We start from the raw sequence: 23,344 nt of genomic DNA on the forward strand, positions 1-23,344 counted from the left end.
GAGCCAGAAGCAGAATGACAATGCAAGCGTTCAGTTTGCAAAATGTCCCCAACAACTGCTTTGACATTGGGTGCTGTTTGATGACAGACCACACATACACTCACTTATGCCCAGTGTCTCTCTTTATATATTTCTTTGCCTCTTAATATCTTCAAAACTTTAGATTCTTATTTTTCTCTCCTTTTCCACTGACCCTCAAATCATCTGTGTTTATTTTCCTTCAAGTTACTCTGAGGACCTTTTAACTGGTTGAGAAAATGTCTCAAATTAAAATGTATGCCTCTATAGGTACTATCTAAGTAAACAAAAACAAATCAGCAAGTACGTTATCTTTATCTAAATAATTACTCCTAATGCTTGTCATCGTTACCATTGGGTCAGATTCAGGGCAAAATCTGATGAAATCATGCAGGTTCACCAGCTCAGAAGCCAACACCTACAACTCGCTGCTGGAGACCCAGGCCGTATTGCTGGGCCCGCTGAAGGGATAAGAGGCACAAGAGAACCAGAACCAAGATTGAGTGCGGCAGACTGTCAGAACCTATTACAGTAAAATGAGAGGTTTTCTAAAGGCAATCTGGTGCTGGAAAGCGACCACTTTTGTGCACAGGGAACACCAAAATCAACACAAAATGAAAGTTCCTTGTAGTGACTTTCAGGTCAGAAAGGGTCTGATTGGGGTCTTTTTCTTCCTTTATCTCGTAAACTATCTTTATAGTACATCCACAAAACCTCACTCTGCCAAACACTCACTTTTGGAGGCTGGATTATGTCCACCACCAGAGACTCTGCACAGAGATTTACGGATGAACCAGAGAAGAATACTCCTCTCAGACGAGTTCAGAAGCCATTTCTTTTCACCCTGCATGTTAAAAAGAAAAAATAGCTGCAGGTCCCCAGAGATGGAAGGGTCATTGACTTATGAAGGCGATTAAGATTAGTGTGAATCAGCCGAGAGAGCAGTTCGTCCATTCAGGAGCGGTGATAGCAGCCCTGCTTTGATCTTTTCACAACGAGAAGCTATTGAACATCATTGTGACAAGTTACATGCGGTGTGGGAATTGCCAATCCCCTATTCAATTTTGCCAATTTCCAAAGCCTTTGCTGAGTGCGGTTTTAGATAGGGGCAGATTAAGAGGGAGCACTGTGGTACATGACAATAATAGATGGAAACTTCACTGAGAACCTGCCAACATCAGCAATTTAACCCTCTCTCAATATGTCAGGGGAAATTTGAAAGAAAATCATGTTAAGTCACCTTGAATATTTCTAATATTCAATCAAAGTCGAGGATTATTGAGGCTTTGTGATGAGAGGTGTTCAGATTTCAAAGATGACTATTGAGAAGCAAAGCACAACCCTAATTCACACAGAACAAACTTTGTAAATACAAAGTTTTCATGTAACTATACGACAGTCAGCACTCCAATGCCCTCTCCTGTGTTAGCAGGCTCAGTCCATGCATCTTAATCTTACTGGTCCTCACCATAATGACCTCACTTCACTCCCACTAACTATCTAATAACTGCCCACTATTCTAAACAATCTAACTATTCACTGCAGATACTGTACCTGCATTTCACAAGTGAATCTGAACTTGTTTAATCATTTTTTACAGGTGAAAAACGCAAGATTTAAGCTTTGAATTTTTTCTAAAAAGGCCCAAAGGTATTATACACTCAGTGGTCAGTTTATTAGCTACAACTAGCTAAAACTAATGTGGTTTAATGCAACAGTTGCAAGTTCTCTGCTGTTTTCCAAACCACCTTTTTCTTACCTTTAGTATGTACCACAGCTGGCCTTACAAAGTATGTACTTTATCGTGCAGTATGCATTTAATTGGGACGTACTACTTTGTCATATCATTGCACCTTAAACTTTGACCCTATTCTGAATATATTAGCTAGATAGCCCAAAAAAACCATGCAGGCCTTCAACCTGCAAAATGCAACCAAATGAAGTAGGACATCCTATTTTTGGTATACAGCATTTCACATACAATGGACATACTCAATCTCTTTTCTTTAGCTCACGGCCTAAAGCGCATGGCAGAAGTAAATTTGGAGCATGTCTTACTCCACTTTTGCTAGCTAAACAACACATAATCTGAGGGCAAAGTAAGGTGCCATGGGTTGTATTTAGTCTCTTAATTAATTATGGGTGTATTTTGGGCTTAGCATTAATTTAACAAATCATAGTGTCATCTATTATCTTTAAAAGACAGGTGCGCCTGCAACTGTTGCAATTCTATTCAAACGGCGGAATGGCTTTTGCCGCATGAAGATGGCTGTTTTCTGTAACAAGTAGAGTGAAAATTGCTGTATGAATAAATGACCCTTTTAAAAAGCAGCTAAATACTGTGTCATTGACTTTAGACCAGCTTTTTTTGGTCAGTGGCGTAATCGCATTTGTTTCCAACAATGTGTCAGACCACACCTTATTTTTAGACCAATACGCCCATGGGCGCACAGATGGGCTGCACGGTGCACCGCTTTACGCTGGGTAAGACACGGCCAAATATGTTTTGTGTTTATTCAGCTTTATAGTCATTTTGGATACAGTAGATTATGATCAGTATTTTTGTTTTACAATCAAGAGTGTTTTTTAATTATTGATTAAAATTGGGATTGACAAATTGTTCTTACCTCCATGAAGGTAGGATCTATAGCTGGTATATCAGACAGCATTAGTTCTATCTGTGTGTAGCAAATGAACTCTCACTTCAAAAAAGGCCAATGTATCAGTTCAATTTATAGCGATTTATATCTCTAAAATCTATCTTTTTGAGTTAGCAGATCATTGTAATAACTGGTAATAAACTGGAACCGGTTGAGTCACGCACCTTATTTTTTGCAGAACTTGATGAAATAAAATTATTAAAAAAGGGATGAACTGCACTCAAACAGGTGTAATTATCTCACCCAACGGGCACATTTGAGACTTTATTTCAAGAAAAATCTCGATTTTATGACTCCATTCCAGTTTAAAGGTCTTCAGTGCAGCAGTGCATTAACTGCCTTCTAGTTTATTCCTATTGAAGCAGGTTTTTCATCAGAAATGCTGTCTTTCTCGCTTCATTAGAGTGGGGGAAAAAAACTGCCCCACAGGGCTACATGGATGGCTCTGACTCCTTTGAGTATTTTCACATCATCCTTCATGTGTTGCTATCCTCTCAGTGCATACTGCGGTTTATTGGAAATTTATGTAAAAAGCAACTTTAAGCCTAAGCTACTGCGAGTGTCAACCAGCTTGTAGTAGTACTGTACATGCAAAAAGTATTGTCACTCTGCCCATTTTAACAAAGAGAGCCCTGGCATTCATGTTGTGTAATAATGTAGTTGAGGAGTCTTGCATTGAATTGGCTCGTAGTATTTAAGAATTACAAAGAAGTGAGAAGTGAGAAGTGTTACGCAATGTCTTTTTATTGTTTAACCACAAATCCCTTTTGGAGAAAGAGGAGAGAGAATTTCCAGCGGTGGGATCGTACCAGATATTTTTAGATTCTTGGCTCATTTTATCCTCTGCCTCCTTGTGTGTGTCCTCCCTTTCTCTCCTTTAATCCATCCTTTCTTCTCTCCCTCACTCCCCGACTCATCTGCTCACCTCTCCTGATCCAATTCTGTTTTCGCTCTACAAACTCCCCCCCCCCATCCAATTTGCCCTTCTTGTTGTTCCATCTCCCTTTTTTCTCTTCCCACCTCTGATGTTGTTTCCTAAATAAATTGTCCCCTCATTCTTCATATCATCCCCCCCCCCCCCTCCCCGCCGACCACAGGCCATCTACTACGAGCTAGGCTTCCTAATATGTGCGGCGGTCGGCCTGCTGTTCGCCGTTCTGGTGCCGTTAAGCGGCCTCTTCTTCTGCATGTGCCGCTGCTGTGACAACTGCGGCGGCGAGATGCACCAGCGCCAGAGGAAGAACGCAGATTGCCGGCGTGGCCTGCTGGGAACGCTGCTCTTCGCCACCTCACTGCTCATCACGTGAGTATGACTGAGAGACACACACACACACACACACACACACACACACACACACACACACACACACACACACACACACACACACACACACACACACACACACACACACACACACACACACACACACACACACACACACAGGGGTATTAGATTGAACCCAGGCGTGTATTTTCTGTTGCAAACAGTGTGTGCACACTTTTGCACATTGGAATTAAATGCAAGCTACACCTCTGTCTTTCACAGTTTTGTGCTCATGCACACAGATTCAGGCAAAAAAAACACACCGAACACGCATACACCTCTGGTCATCTTGTGAGTGTGTTTCACATACAAACACACACGTGGTCATCAGCTTTCCCCATCCCCCATGCTGTTTGCTATATATAGTAGTTCCCTACTGTAGATACTATGTGGCAGCACTCTTCATACTCGTATTGAGTCTAAGCACTGGTCATTATAATCTGCAGGGGATTTACACTGAGAGCTTTCATTAACTGTGGTAGGAAGTCTTCATTTATGTCAACGCACGGCTAAAACAATGATAAATCCAAGATAAACAAATGACTATAATACACAATTATTCTATAAGACAAGGTATTATGTGTTTTAAATGGTTGTCACTTCTACATTGTACTATTCCCCTTAGCTTTCCTGTATAATACCTACTGCATCTGCCTTAAGGGTTTATGTATATTACTACTCCAGCTATCATTTCACCATTAAATATGCATATGTTTAAGCATGTTGTTGATGATTTTATCCGGTGGGAAAATGCAGTGAATCTACCACTACAATTTATTTCCTACATTGCCAATGTTTTAAACTGGATTAAATGTGATTAATTGTAGTAATCCAAGATAGTACCTCCTGCTATTTTCAGCCTGGTTTGGTTCTCCTTTACAGAAACTGAGATAATATACATTTTATTCATATTTTATACATGAAAACAGGGCAGCAGGAAGATCATCACTTAAGATGCTTTTCTTTTTTTTTCTACCATTTACCCTACCGTTGCTTAGGTTACATTCCCTTAATATTGCAGAGCCGACAATCTTGGCAAATGAGAAATGGTAGTGAAGAGAAAAAGCAGGAAGTGAAATTGTTGATGTTGGGGAATGAAGGTAGAATAGGTTGATTTCCTGGACAGGAAATGTTTCTTCCTGGACCATGCCAAGTATGTCATTTCCAATAAATCTAAATCCAAATTGTCGTCTGCTATCAAGCCACTACAGACAGTATCTGGCTCAACTTAAGTGGATGCATAGAAGTTAAACTTTATTTTCATGTAAACAGTCAGCATTCAAAGATATTAACACAATGCAGTTGTATAACTGTAGGAGAATGTCATGACTTTCCTGAACTTTCAAATTCCTTATTGGAATTGTGAAAATTATTTTAAAACATATCTTTATTCAGATGCCTTAAAATGGTTCCCAAATCTCAATTGTTCTCCAGAGTCAGTTCTTTTTTAGCAAATTATTTTGGTCGTTACCAAACGGAACAAAACATTTTGTCCATTGAAAGCTACGGTAGCATGTTCAGAGCCGCCAAAAATAACCAGTTTGTAATCCACCTGTGTATTTATGGTGTAAATGATGAACCACTGCAGCTCACAGAGTGGCAATTGTATGCTATAAAGACATCAGAACATAGCACTTACTGTATTTGTATACTCAGACTGCTGAGACCTCATATTAACACAGACTTACACTTATATTTAAATTTGTTTGCACAGAGCGAGGACTGTGGATTGACAGAGCATTAGGAAGGGATCTATCTCTTAATGTTTTTTTGAACTGGAGGATTGTTTATAGTAAGCAAAAACTGATTCAGAGTTCAACCTGGGTTCCAAACCATTGTATTAAGACAGGGTTGGAAAAATATGTGGATAAGATAAGATAAGATAAGATAATCCTTTATTAGTCCCGCAGCGGGGAAATTTGCAGGCTTACAACAGCGTAGAGTAAAGTGCACACAAGAGACATAGTAGAAGAAGACAAGATAAAAAATAAAAAATGAAAAATAAAAAATAAAATAAAACAAGTATTATAAATAAGCAATAAAAAAAAAACAGTAGAAAAAACATCAATAACTGAAATATTATATTTACAGACAGAGAAAAAACCCCCAACTATTTTAACTATTTTAACTTTTTTAACTATTATTGCACAGTGTAATGTGTAATGTATTGCACAGGTTTTTATTGTCATGTTATTATTGTCATGTGGTCTGCTGGGAGCAGAGTTGGTTGTGCAGTGAGTGATGAGATTTCACCTGAAATTGCACATGATAATGTCAAACTATGAAGGAGTGGGTTGAAAATATTTTTGGAGTAAAGCTTTAGGTTAACTTTGTGCTTCTTAAATGTGAGCCTATTACATAATGTGGCTGTACTGCATCTCATCTTTCAGAAAATGGACCGGGGGAAAACTCAAACCCTCTCTCCACTCGGTTTAGTCTCAGCGGTAGAAGAAGCAGTAGCCGCTGGGGATGAAGCCACAGCACAAAAGGCTTGGGAGAGCTGCTTTGGCCCATTGTGTTAGCACTGAAGGCATCCAGGAGTGTACTTAGTTTGACGTTCTTTGACTTTTTGTCTTGGTTGGAACGAAGCCCAGCTATTAGAAATTCCAAGGCAATATCCTAGAAGCACAGCCGCAAGAGTCTGAGAGCATCCTCAGAGCTCTTATTAAATCTCCCCAGCTACCGGGCAGAGACGCTGCAGAGGCTCTAATGAAGCAATTACAGGGAGGAGAGCGATGAGTACCGAGCACAGGCCCGGACTGCTTTTTTTTTTTACCGCCACTAGAAAAAGCCAACAGCGAGGCAGAGAGGAGTGGCAGAGGAGATTGTTGTTTTCCAAGAAGTGTTGAAATCGGATTGAGAGGGGTAAAAGACACCCAGCTGAGGGTGAGGCTAATAATATGTTGGAGAGTGAAGATGCCAAAAAACAAAATTACTTTTATATTACTTCTGTCACTTTGCTTGGTAATCCATGAGTCGCTTGTTTTATATTACTCTGGCATCATACCTTTGGTGGTAAGCAGTAACTGTTGTGGTGTTTCTGATCTGCACTTTCCAGACAGGACTGTGTTTTGTTTTGCCAACTATCCCAAAGTGTAGACGACCTTATTATGATCAATGCAAGTAACAATAACCCTGTTTATCAATGTAATGCTCTTGACACCAAATTAAGCCCTTTAATCGTATTTCCCAAATACTTCGCAAGCATTTAGGACTGGTCAATATATTGATATAATATCGATATTGTAATATGACACTAGATATCCTCTTACAGTTTGGATATTGTAATATGGATCCTGGTTTTAAAGGCTGCATTACAGTAAAGTGATGGAATTTACCAGATTTTTCTAGCTGCTCTATATTTTGCCTTTACTTACTTAGTCATAAAATCCACATTACTAACGATTATTTATTAGAAATCTCAGTTAATGTTCTGTAAAAGCATCAATAGTCAACCCTACGATATTGTTGCAATATTGATATTGACGTACTTGGACAAAATATGGTGATATTTGAATTTCTTCATATCGTCCAGCCCCACCACCACTATTGGGTGATGTTTTAATTATCATAGCACACGGTCGGGATGTGTATTAATTTGACAAACAAAAATATAGGGCTACTTTCACTTACCAGAGTCAGATCAATAGTACACTATACGGTTGGACCACTGCAGAGGCACTGACACATTTCTTTAAATTTCAGTGCAGTAGTTTTATTATCATAATATTTTACATGGGATTTATGTGACAGAATCAGAGCAGGAGATGAGAGGAAAAAAACTAACTCTTGCATCACCCTTTACTCTGAAAGTGGCAGGGTCAAATCCCGGAGGAGCTGCCAAAAAGCTGTGGTTGTAAACATGAATGAGTAATGTTCACTGGGTTAGAGTAGCGCTGTAAGGATTTGATTCACACGGATGCCAGTCATGCTGAAAGCGCACACACACTCCTGCTCAGATGCTCCGGCTAAAACAGACGGTCGTGTTGTCAGAATGTGTGATGAAATCTACCAAAACAGACGGCAGATGTGAAGTTCAGGACAGAGTTCATTCTCTATAATACTTGCTGGAGGCAGGAAATTAGCTTTGTTGGAATAAATCTAAATTTTGTAGATTAAATCAAACACCAATAATTGAATCACAACCAGATAAAGGCGACACTCTGATTCAGCAGGATGAAATCAGGTGAATGAATCTTGAAATCTAAATAAACAAACTGATTATCAGGCCGGCAGTAATTGCAAATCCGCAAATTACTGCGCCTTCTAATTACATTAGACTGATTTCTTTTAGAGCCAATAATCTTGGCGCGCGCCGGAGAGGCTGATTAAGAAACAAAAGTGTTTCCTATACACAGCCAGAAACATGTAAGCATCAGAGGAAAATCAAAGTGAAGTGTGTTAGCGTCACCGATTACATCCCACTCTGAAAACAACCATTTAAGACACAAGTTCACAGGGGGTTGAACTGGAATTGTTAGTTGTTAGTTTTAGTGAAGACGCAGCAATAATGTATGAATATCTGCAGCCTTGTCACGGTTATGTTTGGTCTGATGAAGCCAGAAGTACAGAACCTTATCAACCCAATTCACTCAAAACATTGCATGTGTTTATTCTTTGTTTGTATTTTGGTGCATATTAATGAAGATCAGCATCAATATAAATATATTTTGACTCCTATTAAAGTATCTTGAAGGTTGATAAGACCCTCTTTTTCTAATCTTCTGTTTTGCTTTCTTTCGGTTTTTCATTGAAGCAGTATGATGTTCACACTATATGGAGAGAAATATTGAAAGTCAGGACCTCATGTGTTTTATGGCTGCAGTGCGCTTCATCAAATGATGATATTCTTCATGCCTTGTGCATCATCTACTCACATTTATTTCAAGTGCAGTGCCCGTTTAAAACACGGCTGTTTGTAAAGGGGACAATGTCTTGGTCTCTCTCTCGCCGCTCATCCAAACCAAACACTCGACAATGCGCTTCACTGAGTCCTCCATACACCAATAAACTAATAAATACGTCCCATGGATCTCCGTTCTCTCTTCCTTCATCTGTTATTGAATGTAATGTAGCAAGCGATGGAGAGCGAGCTGTACCCAGCATGCCGTTGGGCTCTATCTTGGGCTTCACTATTTTAAAACAACCACAGATTTTAAATAAACGTTTGTAACGTTGAACAATGCTTGGCTGCACAGCGAGTTTATAATGACTGGAAAGACTGTATCCGTGTACAGCATTGGCAGATGATCCATTTACTTTCTGTAAGATCCAATCTCAATATTTGCTCTCCGTTAACCCTCCTGTGAATGGGAACACTGGCGCTGTGGTGGTTTAGATGAACAACATCTGTCTCGCCGCCCTGTGTGTGTTTGTTACTAACGTATAATGCCTAAGCTCATGCATAAATACATGCAGTGTGCAGTAAAACGGCATGTTGCATCAGGCCTGCCAGCTATGAAAAGACCACACCGTACATTATTAAATCAACGACAGGGGTTATTGTAGTCTTCACTAATCAGCTCTGAATCCACATGCATGGATTCGTAATGAAAAAAAGGACAAATTGAAGATTCTTCCCTCTATTCCGGTCAACTGGAAGACCCCTGCCTCATGCGTTTACCCAGCATGCATTTCAGCAGTCTATTTCGGTCGCTGGGTGTCCAAAACTATTAACACAAAAAGGTCCCAACATTATGGGCTTAGTAATTCATGCTAATCATATGGGTTCTAATTAACGATGATGTATGTGGCAGTGAACTGAGCGTTCAGCACCCCGCACTTTAAATCCTAATCAGACAGTTTAGGCTCTAAGGCTGCATTCACACCAGATCAGGCGTTGCAGTGAAAACATTTATTTGAATGTGGGTAGTACGTCTGGGCTGTAGCAGTGGGAACCATAGGGAATGCAAAAAAAAAAAAAAAAAAAAAAAAAAAAAAAAAAGTACTATGAAGAAGCAAGAAGACAACCAGTGTTATCTGCAAAACGCTGTAAACCAACTTCAGCTATGACAAGGAGCAACTGTAAACTCATATCTCACATTCATGGACTACTTTATTGCCTTTCGACAAGCCCTGTAAAGAAACAAGTTAAGTAGTAAATGCATTATAATAAAACAAAAGGTTGAATGTCCTGTAAACAATTTGATTTGGCTGGCAAAATATATGAAAGGACATGTTAATAGTGCTTTTGTCAGTGAACTATTTATGATATGTCTTAAAAGCTCTAAGTGTGCGCTTTACGAAAAGGTTCACGACCAAATGTAAAAGTAAACAAAAGACTTGCAGAGCCGTTGTGAGAGCCCCGCAAGCCATGATGACATAACCAAGCTTATGATTTAATATTGTAGATATTTGATATTAGAATATGAAGTCCTAGTGATATTGATATTAGGACCTCAGGCTGTGTTCAGTGTCAGGTCGGTTAGATTCCTGATCACATTTCAGTGTCTACAGACCACAAACTGTCTGTTCTGTTCACTGACTGTCATATGAACCTGTTTCATTTAGATGGCCCTTAGTTTTTACAAGATTGTTATTTGTAATCCTCCTGTTATTGCAGCTGCTCCTTTTTAAAAAGGTGGCATGAGGTGGATTGTCATGTCAATACATAACCTCAAGAGCAAAAAACAGAGAGTGAATTATGACAAAAAAATAAACAAAGCAACCTAAAGATTGATCACATTATAGAGCTCCCCTGGTTTAGTTCACCTTGAGCCAGTTCTGGTGAAAACATAATCTCTGTGGTAGGCAACACCTTTAACAGTCGGAGTGTTTGATCTACTTACGTCTGTATGGACCTTCGGGGGTTAAAAAAAAGCAAAGAATTTTCCCTCTTATTTATGTGACAAGAGATATTAACACGTAATTATGCTGAATTATTAATAAAGTGACCCAATTAATGAGTAGAAACTAATTTTTCATCACCGGTCCACTTGTTATTACACTGAAGCAGCCACAGCCTACAGACAAACACTGATATACAATAAATCTAATGTCATCTACCTGTTCACACACTCCTTCACGTACACGTTAAGTTAGTAACACGTAAAGTAAGTTAGTAATGTTCTAGTTCAAATAGCCGTTAACAACTTTACATAACTGACATTTGATACTTTGTTTTGATTGCAGCAACAAAACTCCCTAGTGCTTGTAGGAAAACACCTCTCAGTCACCACCTGACTGGTGACACAAATGCATAAACACAATCTTTCAGACACGCAAAAAAAAAAAGCGCTAAATCAGTCACACACACACACAACCCAACACACTCTCACACTTCCGCCTGTAACCCACACAACGCCCAGTTAACAGCCTCCGCCGGGAGTCATCACATGCCGGCCTATTTTTAGGGGATTCATTAATAGTGAGACGAACTTCACTCCGTCATGAAGGAAGAGCCAGAATGACTATGAAGATGCGACTTGCTGACTAAATGTCAAGCTTACTCGGGGCGTCGTCACGTGGAATTCACTTTGGGGCAGTTAAAGCCAACAAAATAAATCAAACATTACTCGGCAAAAGTGACAGGATTCAGTAGATGTATTTTTCTTTACATCTACAAAAATGACAGAAGATACTGAGAAGCTACATCGTAAATGATTTGGAATAACTTTAACATCAATGCAAGAATTCTCTGGTTTTATCGAGCTGGTTTAAAACTCTTTTAAAAACACAGTTGTTGTTAATTAATATTTTGGAGATGTTGCTGAATTTATTAGTTGAATTTCCTTGAATAAATCTAATCTCCACTCACTTTCTGTCCTTGTCCACCGATCATTACGTCCTCGTACACCCATGGTCGCTGCCCAGCACGTAGACGCCACACAATGGCAGCTTCACACAAACCACTGCCAAGCTAATTAACTAGAGAAGTCGTTGTCAGTATTTCCTGAGCATCCCATAATTCATCACATCTCCTGGAGAGACTTCCATCATGCTAATCATTCCGATTCTTCTTTTTTTTTTTTGGTGGGGCTGGTTTATAGCTGAAATCTATTTTATTTTCTCACTAATTACGTTTTTCCTCTCATCCCGGGGTCTTTGGCGGTCCGTGGGTTATTGAAGTGTGCACGCCACAAATCAATACAGTCTAACAGGAATTCTACGTGAGACTAATGGATGCTCACAGCTTGGTCAGGCTTCCTTTCCAATTTATTGGAGACATTTGTGTTACAATAGTGATGATGTGGCAAATTGGTGCTACGGGGAAAGAGAAAAGATATGAGAGAGAGAAGAGCTGCAGGGTTTGGTGATGTCGCTTAAATCTAAAAGGTGCGATTATCTCAGTGATGATTGGCTGGAGGGGATTATAATTCAGAAATATCAGCATTTAATACAGATACTTTAATGTCTTTGTGTCACTTTGTTTTAATTTTAAATTTTGCAGTCAGCAGTGCGAGGAATAAAGGACCAAGCCACCATGTTTTGTTTTTTTAAACATGTCTCACTGGCCGAGTGGTCAGCTGCTTCTGCCTTCTGTTCTGATAGTTATCTTTCTATACTGGGAAAGTTCTAACACAATCAACGCTTTTGTTTCTGAGCAACAAGGAAGCACTCTGCTGTGACATCCGCGGCCTTAAAAACCTCTTCATCCAAAACACTTGAGTGCAAAGTAGAGAGGAATTTTGATTAGATACCCCTGAAGTTCATATGGAAGCAGACAAACACAACTTTGAGTGACAAGACATTGAATAACATTTTCCTCATCTGCCAAAACTAGTATCACCAAGTGCTTGTGTCTGTAGATTCCCCAAAAGGGACTGTGCACTCCGGATTGATCATATTTAACGCTGTGGAGCTACTTTCATCCAGTCATCCTTGGATCACAATGATTCCATAGATGCTGTAAACCCAGTGAGAAACAAATCATACCAGTGAGCCGACGTATAAACAATGTGCATGTGCAAAAAACATGCATACTTAATAGGAAAGGGACCACTTTATGAAAACCAATCACTGTGATTTAGCGAGTCTTTAACTTTGTAGAACTCTAGATTTCATGGGAAAGAGACTTTTGAGTACTGACACCAAAGAAGGTTTTACACCTCAAGTCCTTCTCCGGAGTCCTTGGAGTTACAGTCGGAGAGCTAAGTAATGACGTGCAAATCATAGCTGATTCAATACAAAGCATCATTTTGATCGGTCAAGGCTTAATAGAGTGCAGGAAGTTGTTATGAAGTTACAGAGTAGTTTACAGAGTAAATTTCCTGCTCTTTGAATTTCTCTGAATAGTCATTTTCTCGACAGGCTTTGTTTTGTTTTGGAAAACTGACATTTGTTTTTCATTCACACCATTACTGTTTGCTTTGGAAGGTTAATCATTTTTTCATAACCTTATTTATTCCAGGGATGGTTTACTGAGCAGAACTAATGGTTCACCGTCTCTTTTTGATATTCTTCTTTTTTTTCTCCCGGATGTTTTAAAGTTTCATCAGAAAATGATTTGGAATTCAGGAGGACATTTTCTTTTCTTTTGGCCTTGGTAGAATTTTTTTAAATGCTGCTGTATTTCAGTGACCTTCTGTGGTCGTTTGAACAACCCTGAGCCCTTCAGGCTGTTTGGCTCACAGTTTAGTATTCATATCATTCCTGGACTGTTTACAGTGGAATTAATGGTCTGTTGTCTCCCATCAAACCACTGCAGCTAGTTTTTAGACAAAACAGACAGCATCTTACACAACGTCCTTATGAGGGAAATAAAAAAAACAGAGCACAATAGCACCGTCTTAACTGGGTTGTTATGCCTAAAGCGGAGCCCCGGAGACAGAACTTCTCAGTGTCTGGTTAAATTCTTTATAAGACATAATGCTGCACTGGGACGCCGGGTTCAGACTGTGACCTGGCAAGCTCTGATGAGACAAATATAACAGAACAGCATAAAAGGGATGCAACAATGGCTAGTTCAGGGGAAACACAGCTAAATGGAATATTAACAAGCTAACCAGAGGCTTAGATGAAATAAAATGGTGGCTAATGAAATATAACAGGGAATAAATTGAATATAGAGATTAATAGGAGTGTATGCTGTTGAGTAAAAAGAGAAATTATGGAATCAAACGTGTCAGAATAGAATGAAAGACTGCTCAGATTGAATAAAATATTTGCGTTAGTGGTTTAAATGGTGGCTACTGGCTGCGGCTGTGACCTTTTTACATTATAATACGCACTCTGCATGTACAGGAGCTCCTGTAATCAGCTGATCTATTGTCCCAAATACATTCGAAACATAATGCCTGAAACATGAGCTTTTGAATAAAGGTCACTGATGTCAGGCTGAAAATACCTCAAAATTTCCATGTTCAAAGATGTGAATCTAATGTTTTGAATAAGGCCTTGGACGATACTTTGGTTTAGGTCTAAAGAAAAAGTAATTGCAATAAAAGCACTTTCTGCACAGCACTATTTAGTAAGCAATGTTTAATTGTTAGTGGTAATATTTGTTTTAGAATTATCACAATGACCACATTATCATTTTCAAATTGACTGACAGTATAATAGAGGTACAGTTCCAGCAGTGTGAAAGCAGGGAGGAGCTGAAGGGCGACTGTCCGAGGCCTCGCAACTACAACCCCGCTGAATGCGGCCCATTGTTGAGAGTTTGTAAAAGCTATGGAGCCACCAGACCATGTAACACTCACCACTCAGCCCCCAGTAGTGGCCTAGATACTGGGGGACTGCATGCACTAGTTTGATGCTCTTCTTCATCTGCTGTTGTGGGGTTTCCACCCTGAGGGAGAGTTTCATGTGTCATTTGGCTTCCGCTCAAACAGGAATTTCAGCCCTTTTATAAAGTTGCTCGAGGTAAATCCTCCTCCTTCTGTGTTTGAATTGTCCCCTGCGGTCTATAAGAGACACAGTAACAACAAGCCGCCACACCGCCATGCAGCCATTAAACACAGTTTTCAGCTGGCGGGTCAGTTTAGGAGTTTCTGATAACAGAAATGTGATGAAGCTGCACAGCACCCCTCATCTTCACAAAGTGAACGGCTGAGTTGATGAATGGCTTTTTAAAAGGGCAACTGCTACCTGAAAATTACTTTCCAATATTTCGGAAACAAGCATGGATAACTACATCAAAAGTATTTGAAGTATTTCGCTGTAGTCGTTCTATTTTTGTGCCAGTAATCAGTTTGAAGAAAAAGTTCACATTTTGAAAGGAAACGCCTCAATTTGTCAGGATGTGTAAGTTTGTGAAAAGTTATTTTTGATGCACTTTAAGCCTGAACTTTCAAACTTAAATCTTCTCTCGTCTTCTGTCATGTAAAAGTCATGTCTTTTTGTCTCTTGTATATGTGAGTTTTATGGCATTGCTTATAAAAAACTACTCAGCTGAATGGACGGAAATACCTCCCTATCAAATGCGATATAAAAGACATGATTGAGTTTAAGGTGAAATAAAGGTGCCACTGCAGGAGGGAGTTGGTCTTGATCGGCGGAGGCTGACATGTTTCCTGTTGCCTTTAATCAGACGCACGCATCCGTAAAAAAAAAAGATGCGTTCTCTCAAATAAATTCACTCAACAGCAGCGCTCATCTACTTTTCTATTATTCAACTCCGGCGTGCCTTGCTTGTCACCCCGGGTTTGTTGTCTGTTTGATCATTTTGTCTTCCTACACAAATATGTATTTTTCCTCCTCTTCTTTCTGGTTTTTATCTCCGGATTTAATTTCACCACTTCTCGAACAACACATCTAAAACTGCAGCCGAAACAACTCTACTGAACTCAGACTTAACTAAAGTCTGATTCTGCTGAGGCAAAGGTGAACAGTTGAGTACTACACACAGCTCATCGGAGGGCGCTTTGCGTTTTTCCTCAAAGAGTCTTTGTTTGGCTGCAGATTCCAGTGACCTTGCTGCACACTGGCCGGGGAGAGGGAGTGAGCGAGAGACAAAGAAAAAGAGAGGGAGGTGGACACAAGGAGAGAGAGAGAGAGAAAACAGAGAGAGAGAGGGAGCTGAGGGCAAAAGAGGAGACAGGGGAAGAGAGAACAAAAACAAAAAAAAGGGGGTTATGGACGATTCAAATAAAGCACGAGAGATAGAACAGTGAGAGAGGGAAACAAAAAAAAAAGTCTGAGACTGAGAAATAGAGGTGTAGTGAAAGAGACATAGATGAAAACAGACGAGCCAAAAGCGGAAAGACAAATGAGAAAGAGCTGGAGAGGAACGAAAGGACAATGTGGCAATAAAGACACAGACAACCAGAGACAGACAGACAGACAGAGAGAGAGAGACAGACAGACAGAGAGAGAGAGAAATAGAGATGGAAGGTGTGTGTGATTGTGAAGTTGTGAGTAAAAGGGAAAGGCATGTGAATGAAAGTGTGTCCCTGTGTGTGTGAGAGTGAGCGAGACAGAGAGAGGGCAGAGAAAAAATGTTGGACAAAAGGCTTTTGTTGTGGAAGTGGCCATTTTGAATCCTCCCCTGGTTCCGGGTGGCTCCTCTTCACCGTGTCCCAGCCTAGTTGTTTGGCCTAGTTTCTCATTAAGTCCCCGCTTATACGACGACAGCGTTTACGCCGCGTCGGCCTGCTCACTATTTATGGCAAACATCATTAGAATTCCTCCAGACGTGGCTCAGCTCGATGCCACCACGGATGAAAAGAGTTTTCCCTCTGGAGGGCATCGCGTGGTGCTATAACATATTAGTCATTTATGCTTATTTTAACGCCGCTTAACTACAAATCGCAAACACTTTCAACATGTGCCAACCATTTATCAACGGAGATTGTTTTGACAGTTCTTCTTTTGGAAGAGATGCTCTGACAATCAGGTTTTGACTTCAGCTGTCAAACTGCTATAACTTCAATGAAAGAGAAGAAGAAGAAGAATTTGACTTATCTTATTACATAGCTTTGTTGAATACTTGATTCGGTTTGTGTTAGGGATGAATGCAGAGACCTCTGCCTTATTATGCAGTGAGTCACAACACCCGGATTCTTCTCCATTGATCTAAACCTCCTCTGTAGCCTCTGAGTCTGTCCTTTTGTTATTCCTTTCTACAAGTCATCTTACATCATTCATAAAGCTGATTATTCCACTGAAGCATAAAAATCAATCGCCAGAAGTAAAACGCTAACCTTAGGCTATAAACAAACTACAACACGGAATACCCACAACGAGGCTGTAAAGGTGGAAAAGCTACCGTGTTGATGTTCTTTATATTTAGCCATTTGTTTGCAACCGCCTTTTTTAAGATACGTTTAAGCCTCAAAATGTAAAAGTAGGGTATTTACTGGCGTATTTTATGCCGTGGTACAAAAAGATAAACTCTCTTAAAGTTGTATTAACAAAATACCTTATTCCAGGCTCTTAATCAAAAACCAATTCAGATACAATTGACTACAAGACAAGGCAACAAGAACTGCAAAAAGCATAAGTTTTAGGTCTTAATCCTGCAGAACTTGATAGTAGACGGCTGCTATGAAAAACAGAGAGTTTCTATGGATGCAGTCCTGACCTCTGTACACAATAAGAGGACTTCATATTTTCCTTTATGGATCTCTGAAAGCTGGACTTCAATATAGAACATGTGCTGCAGCACGTATACTCTTATATGGTATTATTAAGGCATTAATCATGCAAATTTACAATACTTATGAGCGTGATCATATAGGCACAGGTGACATTCAGCATGTTTACGCTGGTCATTTACAGAGTTATCTGAAGTTTGGGTTCAAGTGAGTTCAGTCATGGTTGAATGAAAAGCAAAAAATGTCAAATTCACTCAAACAAGAAATACTCTTGATAACTCAGGGTGTTAGAGTTGATTCAGACTGCCACCGTTTCTAGTCATGCCTCATTTATGTAATCTTGTCAAGGTGGGAAAAAAGAGAGTTTTGTCATTTGTGCACATGACAGCTACAAATTAGAAAAAAAGGGGCATTAGGTAATCAAACAAAAAGGTTAAGATAAGAATATGTAAATGTTCTTGCATGAGGTCCATTGACTCTCATTTGGTTCCACCTCATCCGTGTAGTTCATTAAAAGAGTCAAATATTTTGCACATTCAGTGTATGACGACACCGTACGATCCCTAATGTGACAAAATGTCTGCAGCATAATGCGGGTTTGATTAACAGGATTATATTCACAGAGGGAGACTTCTACAGCAGCGACTGCTGATCACAGAACTGTAAAGATGAACTAACCTCACAGACACAGACGCACACACACACACACACACACACACACCATTATCTCACTTTCAGACTGTGATGGGGCATAACCTCACTTTGCATGCAGTGTCGGCACAAACATAAACACGAGCCGTTACGCAAACCCACACGGAGTAACACAGATAAACAGGCCCGCACGCAGAGACCTCTGCGTTATTATGCAGTGAGTCACAACGCCCGGATTCATCTCCATTGATCTAAACCTCCTCAGTAGCCTCGCAGTCAGTCTTTTTGTTATTCCTTTTCTGCGACTCATCTTACATCATTCACAAAGCTGCTTATTCGGCTGAAGCGTTCCTATAAATTAGATTCAGCATGTTATACATCGAGGGCGGCTGTGGCGTACAAGGTAGTTCTCCAATCAGAGGGTCGGTGGTTCGATTTCGGCAGTCGATGTGTCCTTGGGCAAGACACTTAACCCCAAGTTGCTCCTGAAGGCTTGCCATCGGTGTGGACTGGATGATGAATGTTAGTTAGAGTCTGATGGTGGCACCTTGCATGGTAGCCTGTCATCAGTGTGTGAATGGGTGAATGATATGTAACATACTACTGATTGTAAGTCGCTTTGGATAAAAGCGTCTGCTAAATGACTGTAATGTAATGTAATGTAAATACATTATACAACCGCGCCGTCAAGAGGTTTGATGCTTCACAAATCCATCGAACGGAAGTTTCTATGACCATCTGTTTCTGAAGTTAATCACCCGGTGAACCCCGACCATGCTCACCGGCGCACATCCACGCAGCAATGAAGACAAACTCAGACGCACAGTGCTAGCCGCGAGATGCTGGGCTGAAAGATTCAGCAGGGATGATGTGTGAGTCATGGAAACGGCTTAATACTATGGGCCGTCTTTCCCCTTGATGTTGCTGAAGCTAATTAAGCCTTGTACCGAGCTACTCAGGTCTGTTTGATGTGCACGAGAGGCCCGCTTTAATGGTCTGCGTTAATGGTCTGCTTTAATGCAATTCTGTGTTTTCACGTTTAATTTGAACATGTTTACAACCCAGGGACCTCAGACTTAATGTACATACACCTGTGTTTCCTGCTATGAGTTGATCTGCAAATTACTTAGATAAAGACATCGCCCTGAAATGTATCTGTTATCTTGAAAATGCAGAAAATACAACCGTCTGCTGGAAAACAGTAACAAAATTGATATTCATCAACATTTTGTGCTACCAGTTAAAGTATTTGTGCTTTATTTTCTGCTTTTATTGTGCCGTATTCCACGCCAATAGAAAAATGTGCTTCCCCGATAGCAAATGTACATTTTTATGCCATCAACCATTTTAATTGGACTCATTTAGAAAGAGACTCATTTCAAATATGTGTTGATAATCACACATAACTGCGATTACAAGAACATTAGAGCTGGCTGTCAAGGACATTAGGATCATTCCACAGGTGCACTCACTCAGAAGAAGTTGAGAGAGAAAATGTTTTTAAAAAAAGTTAAATGTGGTAGTGCACACTGACCCCTACTGTTGATGACATGTTATCACCCCCCGTCCTGTCAAACACACCCCTGGGCTACCGGGATGACTGATGTGGGAGCAGCAGGGTCACTCGGTGGCAGATAAGGAGAAGGAAAGGTCACGGTGTTGTTGTTTTTGTTTTTTTTGTGCTTGTCATGTGTGTTTTTAGGATGGGAGTGCTGTGTGCATACGCTGCCAACCAGAACCTGAGCTCTCAGGTGAAGAACATACGGAGGTTGGTCAACAGCAACATGAGGGACCTGCACACCTTCGCCAATGACACGCCGATGGTGAGAAAGAGGTTTTTTTATCGTTTATCATTTGGCTTTGTCGTCCCAACGCGATATAATAGCATGTTATGAAAGCAGAAACTGAGAAAATTCTGTTAATGTGCTGTCAGAACAAAAACGTAATCATTAAATAGTTAAAATCCTGAGAATCTATAGCACAAACCTCAATGAGACAGCAATTTATATTTTGCTGATTATGGGGCCACTGGTTAAGGATATTTTAGCTAATGTAAATGTTTGGGTAAAGCATGAAAAAAGAGTTCAGTCATGGTTGAATGAAAAGCAAAAAATGTAAAATTCACTCAAAAAGAAATACTCTTGATAACTCAGGTTGTAAAGAGTTATTTCAGACTGCCACCGTTTCTAGTCATGCCTCATTTATGTAATCTTGTCAAGGTGGGAAAAAAGAGAATTTTGACAGCTACAATTTAGAAAAAATAACACTCATTTTATTCAATTTCAGGAGCCCAGGTTTAAGACTTTCACTTTACTTGGCTGCTTTGAGAACAAACAGCTGTGAAACGTTATATGTTGTTTGTGAAGCCTGATTTTCTACTTCCCCCCCATTTCATTTTGACAAATAAAAAGAAGCTGTGCTGTACTATGACAAGACTTTATATACGGATTTCCATCTGCTTCTATTTGTAACACTCTGCTCTGTTGTGTTTCCTGTTTGCAGCAAATTGATTACCTAATATCCCAATACGCCACTGCCAAGAACAAAGTCATCTATGACCTAGATAGTAAGTAGACCTCCTCTGTGCCTCTGATGGCGAAGTGAAGTGGACAGAAACGATCCACTGGTTTCCTGCTCTTGGTCATATATCATGCTTATTATCTGAATACACTGTGTCTACTTTCCTTGACTTGTTTTCACAACAGACTTGTGACATATCTAGGTCTAGATAGCTACAGCGGTGACTGTTATAGAGGATCCCTTGTGCATTCATCCTACTTTGAGATAGCACTGCAGGCAGCTCTTTCCTGAAAGTTCAAAACACCTGCAAAAGCAGCAAACATAATAAAGAAAAAGGACTGTTTTTTTTACTGTTTTCTTCTGTTGATCTGATGCTGCGTTCTCTACAGATATAGGTCCGTTATTGGGTGGAAGGATACACGATCAGTTGGATAAGGAGGTCCGTCCTGCCTTGGACAGAGTGCTCAATATTGCTGGAGGTACGTCTGCGGGTTTTGTTTCATTTCCTCTTCAGCTACGATATGATCAGGTTATTGTAAGCTGCTACTGAATGCAGGTTACAGCTGCAGTACACAATATTATAGAAGTCATTAAGTGACTTATAACATCCTGAATTAGTTGCAAATATTATCAGTTATTTAAAGAATAAGTGAAGCCCATTATCAGATTTCCCCTCCAACAAGTATGCTGTAATAAGACTCTATTAAAGATTAAATCGCTTTGACATATTCTGCCCTGGCTATAATATACAGTAATGGTTTTTTCCTTGAAGGTCAGCGAGTTAATAAAAGCTGTGACTTGTAATTATCATTTAGATCATTTTTTTAACCTTTGATATTCTATGCTTTTTTATTAAGTGAAAATCGAGAGAGCCATCAAAGGTAACAGTAACTCAGTAACTGGACCGTGTCCCTCAATCCCCTGACCTTGTGAACTTTGACACCGGTGATGCTCCCGTAATCTGTTCCCTTGTGATCTTCCCTGAGTACTTGGACGTATCTGAGCGCCTTAAATGAACAACAACAAATTAAAGTATTAAAACTGCACTACGCAACGTTTGATTCTGGTGACGAACCTAACAATACAGACATTATGTTAAGTGATATCAGTTAAGTGCCACCTTTTGAATTTAAAGATCTGCCTGGTAGAGAAGAAGAAATGAAGAAAGTAGAAATGTTTTATCACAGTTTCTAAATGCAACACCAGCAGAAAGCACAGATGGTTTTCTGTGAGGGCTGTCACCAGATAAACAGTTTTTTGGGGCAAACAGAAAGATAATCTGAGTTCCCATTTACATATTTTAACAGATATTATTCCCTTTCCATCAAATAATCTTGCCTAGTGCAGTTTTACGATGTTGCCAAACCCCAATGTGAATTCAACCTGCACCTGGACATCTCCCTTTTTCTCCACTTGTGTTCCCCCGCTGTGAAGTGAGCATAAACATGTGTGTTTGTGTGACCGGTCACATTACTTTAACCGATTTTACCACAAAATTACAGCACACTCCCATGTCAATAAATCAACCATTTGAATATGTCATTATTAAAAGGTATGATCATATTTAGTTATGTATTTCAAGCAGCTGTATATGGATGTAACACTACATGGAATATACAGCAGTCAGCAGGCATGCATACGGTTCAGGTGGTAAAATGCTTGACCAGAGACGACTGTAAATACAGTTTGTGTTCTCAATGTTTGTGTACTATTGTGTTCCTACTGGGGCTGAGCCGAGCAGCCAGAGGGTCTTAGTATCCGGTGCGAAAACCGTGTTTCATCAGTTGTAAAAAATCTGAATGCTAAAGATACAGGAGATTCATAACTGGAAAACACAGTAACAAACATCTGCGTTTTTACTCCCTCGAGTACGGCTAAGAGTTTAGCTATGTGAAAGTAAATACACTGTTTCCTCTCCTTCTCTCTTGCATCTTTAATATGTTGAAGGATGCCAGTGTTTTTATTTTTTCATTCTTTATCCTGTTTAATTTTAAATGGCCGCTGCAGGCTACTCTGTGAGTGTTAACTAACAATGTCTGTTCACTTGTGATGCATTCAAATGCTGGGGAAAGAGTTAGTTACTGACAGCAACCATTTTTGTTAGAGGAAGCAAAGTCAAGACTCTAATTTCAAATGCTGGAGAACAGCGAGGCTTGGATCTGAAACTCTGTATGACAAACTCGGCTCAGGCCTAGTCTTTACAATGAGTGCATACTGTTTCCTGTATGAGTCTGTGCTTTTTATTAACATGAGCCACTATCATACGGACTGTCCTTTTGCTGTGACTGTTGATATTAAAAGTCAGTTTTATACTAGCCACTGAATCAGTTTGATCAGAAATGTATTTGAAATTTTATATTTGCCCCAGAAACATTGTCAAAAAAGTGATGTTACTGCTCTGAATATGAGAGTGCATTTATATAGCTCCTGTTTTAACAATTCCACATGATTTCCCAGGACAGAACTAAAAGATTGAAATAAAATGTTAATTATTCATCTTGCAGCAAAGCTACGCCGTCTGGGGCTCATGGGAGAAAAAAAGCCTTTCCTGACACCTCATACAATTTAAAATGTTTTACTTCACAATATAGGTTAGCTAATGAGAAAAGTCTATTTGCTGTTCAATGTAGTGGAGTAGGTAACACACTCCTGCTGTATCAAAAACTGCTCGACCTAATTTAAACGAGAGAGTTTGC

The 23,344-nt window shown here is 39.8% G+C and overlaps 1 protein-coding gene across 7 annotated transcripts in view; it reads left to right on the forward strand.

Annotated features, from left to right (window-relative positions):
• Positions 1–23,344, forward strand: part of prom1a (prominin 1a) — a 74,171-nt gene that overhangs the window by 28,199 nt on the left and 22,628 nt on the right. For all 7 annotated transcript variants that reach the window (XR_008531174.1, XR_008531175.1, XR_008531176.1 and 4 more), the window contains exons 3-6: positions 3,776–3,981; positions 19,831–19,951; positions 20,631–20,694; positions 21,038–21,127. Coding sequence is in view for 3 of the 7 variants with exons in the window: in XM_054597555.1 (XP_054453530.1) it covers positions 3,776–3,981; positions 19,831–19,951; positions 20,631–20,694; positions 21,038–21,127 (481 nt within the window). In the remaining 4 variants the exon portion in view is untranslated. The remainder of the gene's footprint in view (positions 1–3,775; positions 3,982–19,830; positions 19,952–20,630; positions 20,695–21,037; positions 21,128–23,344) is intronic.

The sequence above is a fragment of the Anoplopoma fimbria genome, chromosome 4 (assembly GCF_027596085.1).
Source record: "Anoplopoma fimbria isolate UVic2021 breed Golden Eagle Sablefish chromosome 4, Afim_UVic_2022, whole genome shotgun sequence".
Taxonomy (NCBI): domain Eukaryota; kingdom Metazoa; phylum Chordata; class Actinopteri; order Perciformes; family Anoplopomatidae; genus Anoplopoma; species Anoplopoma fimbria.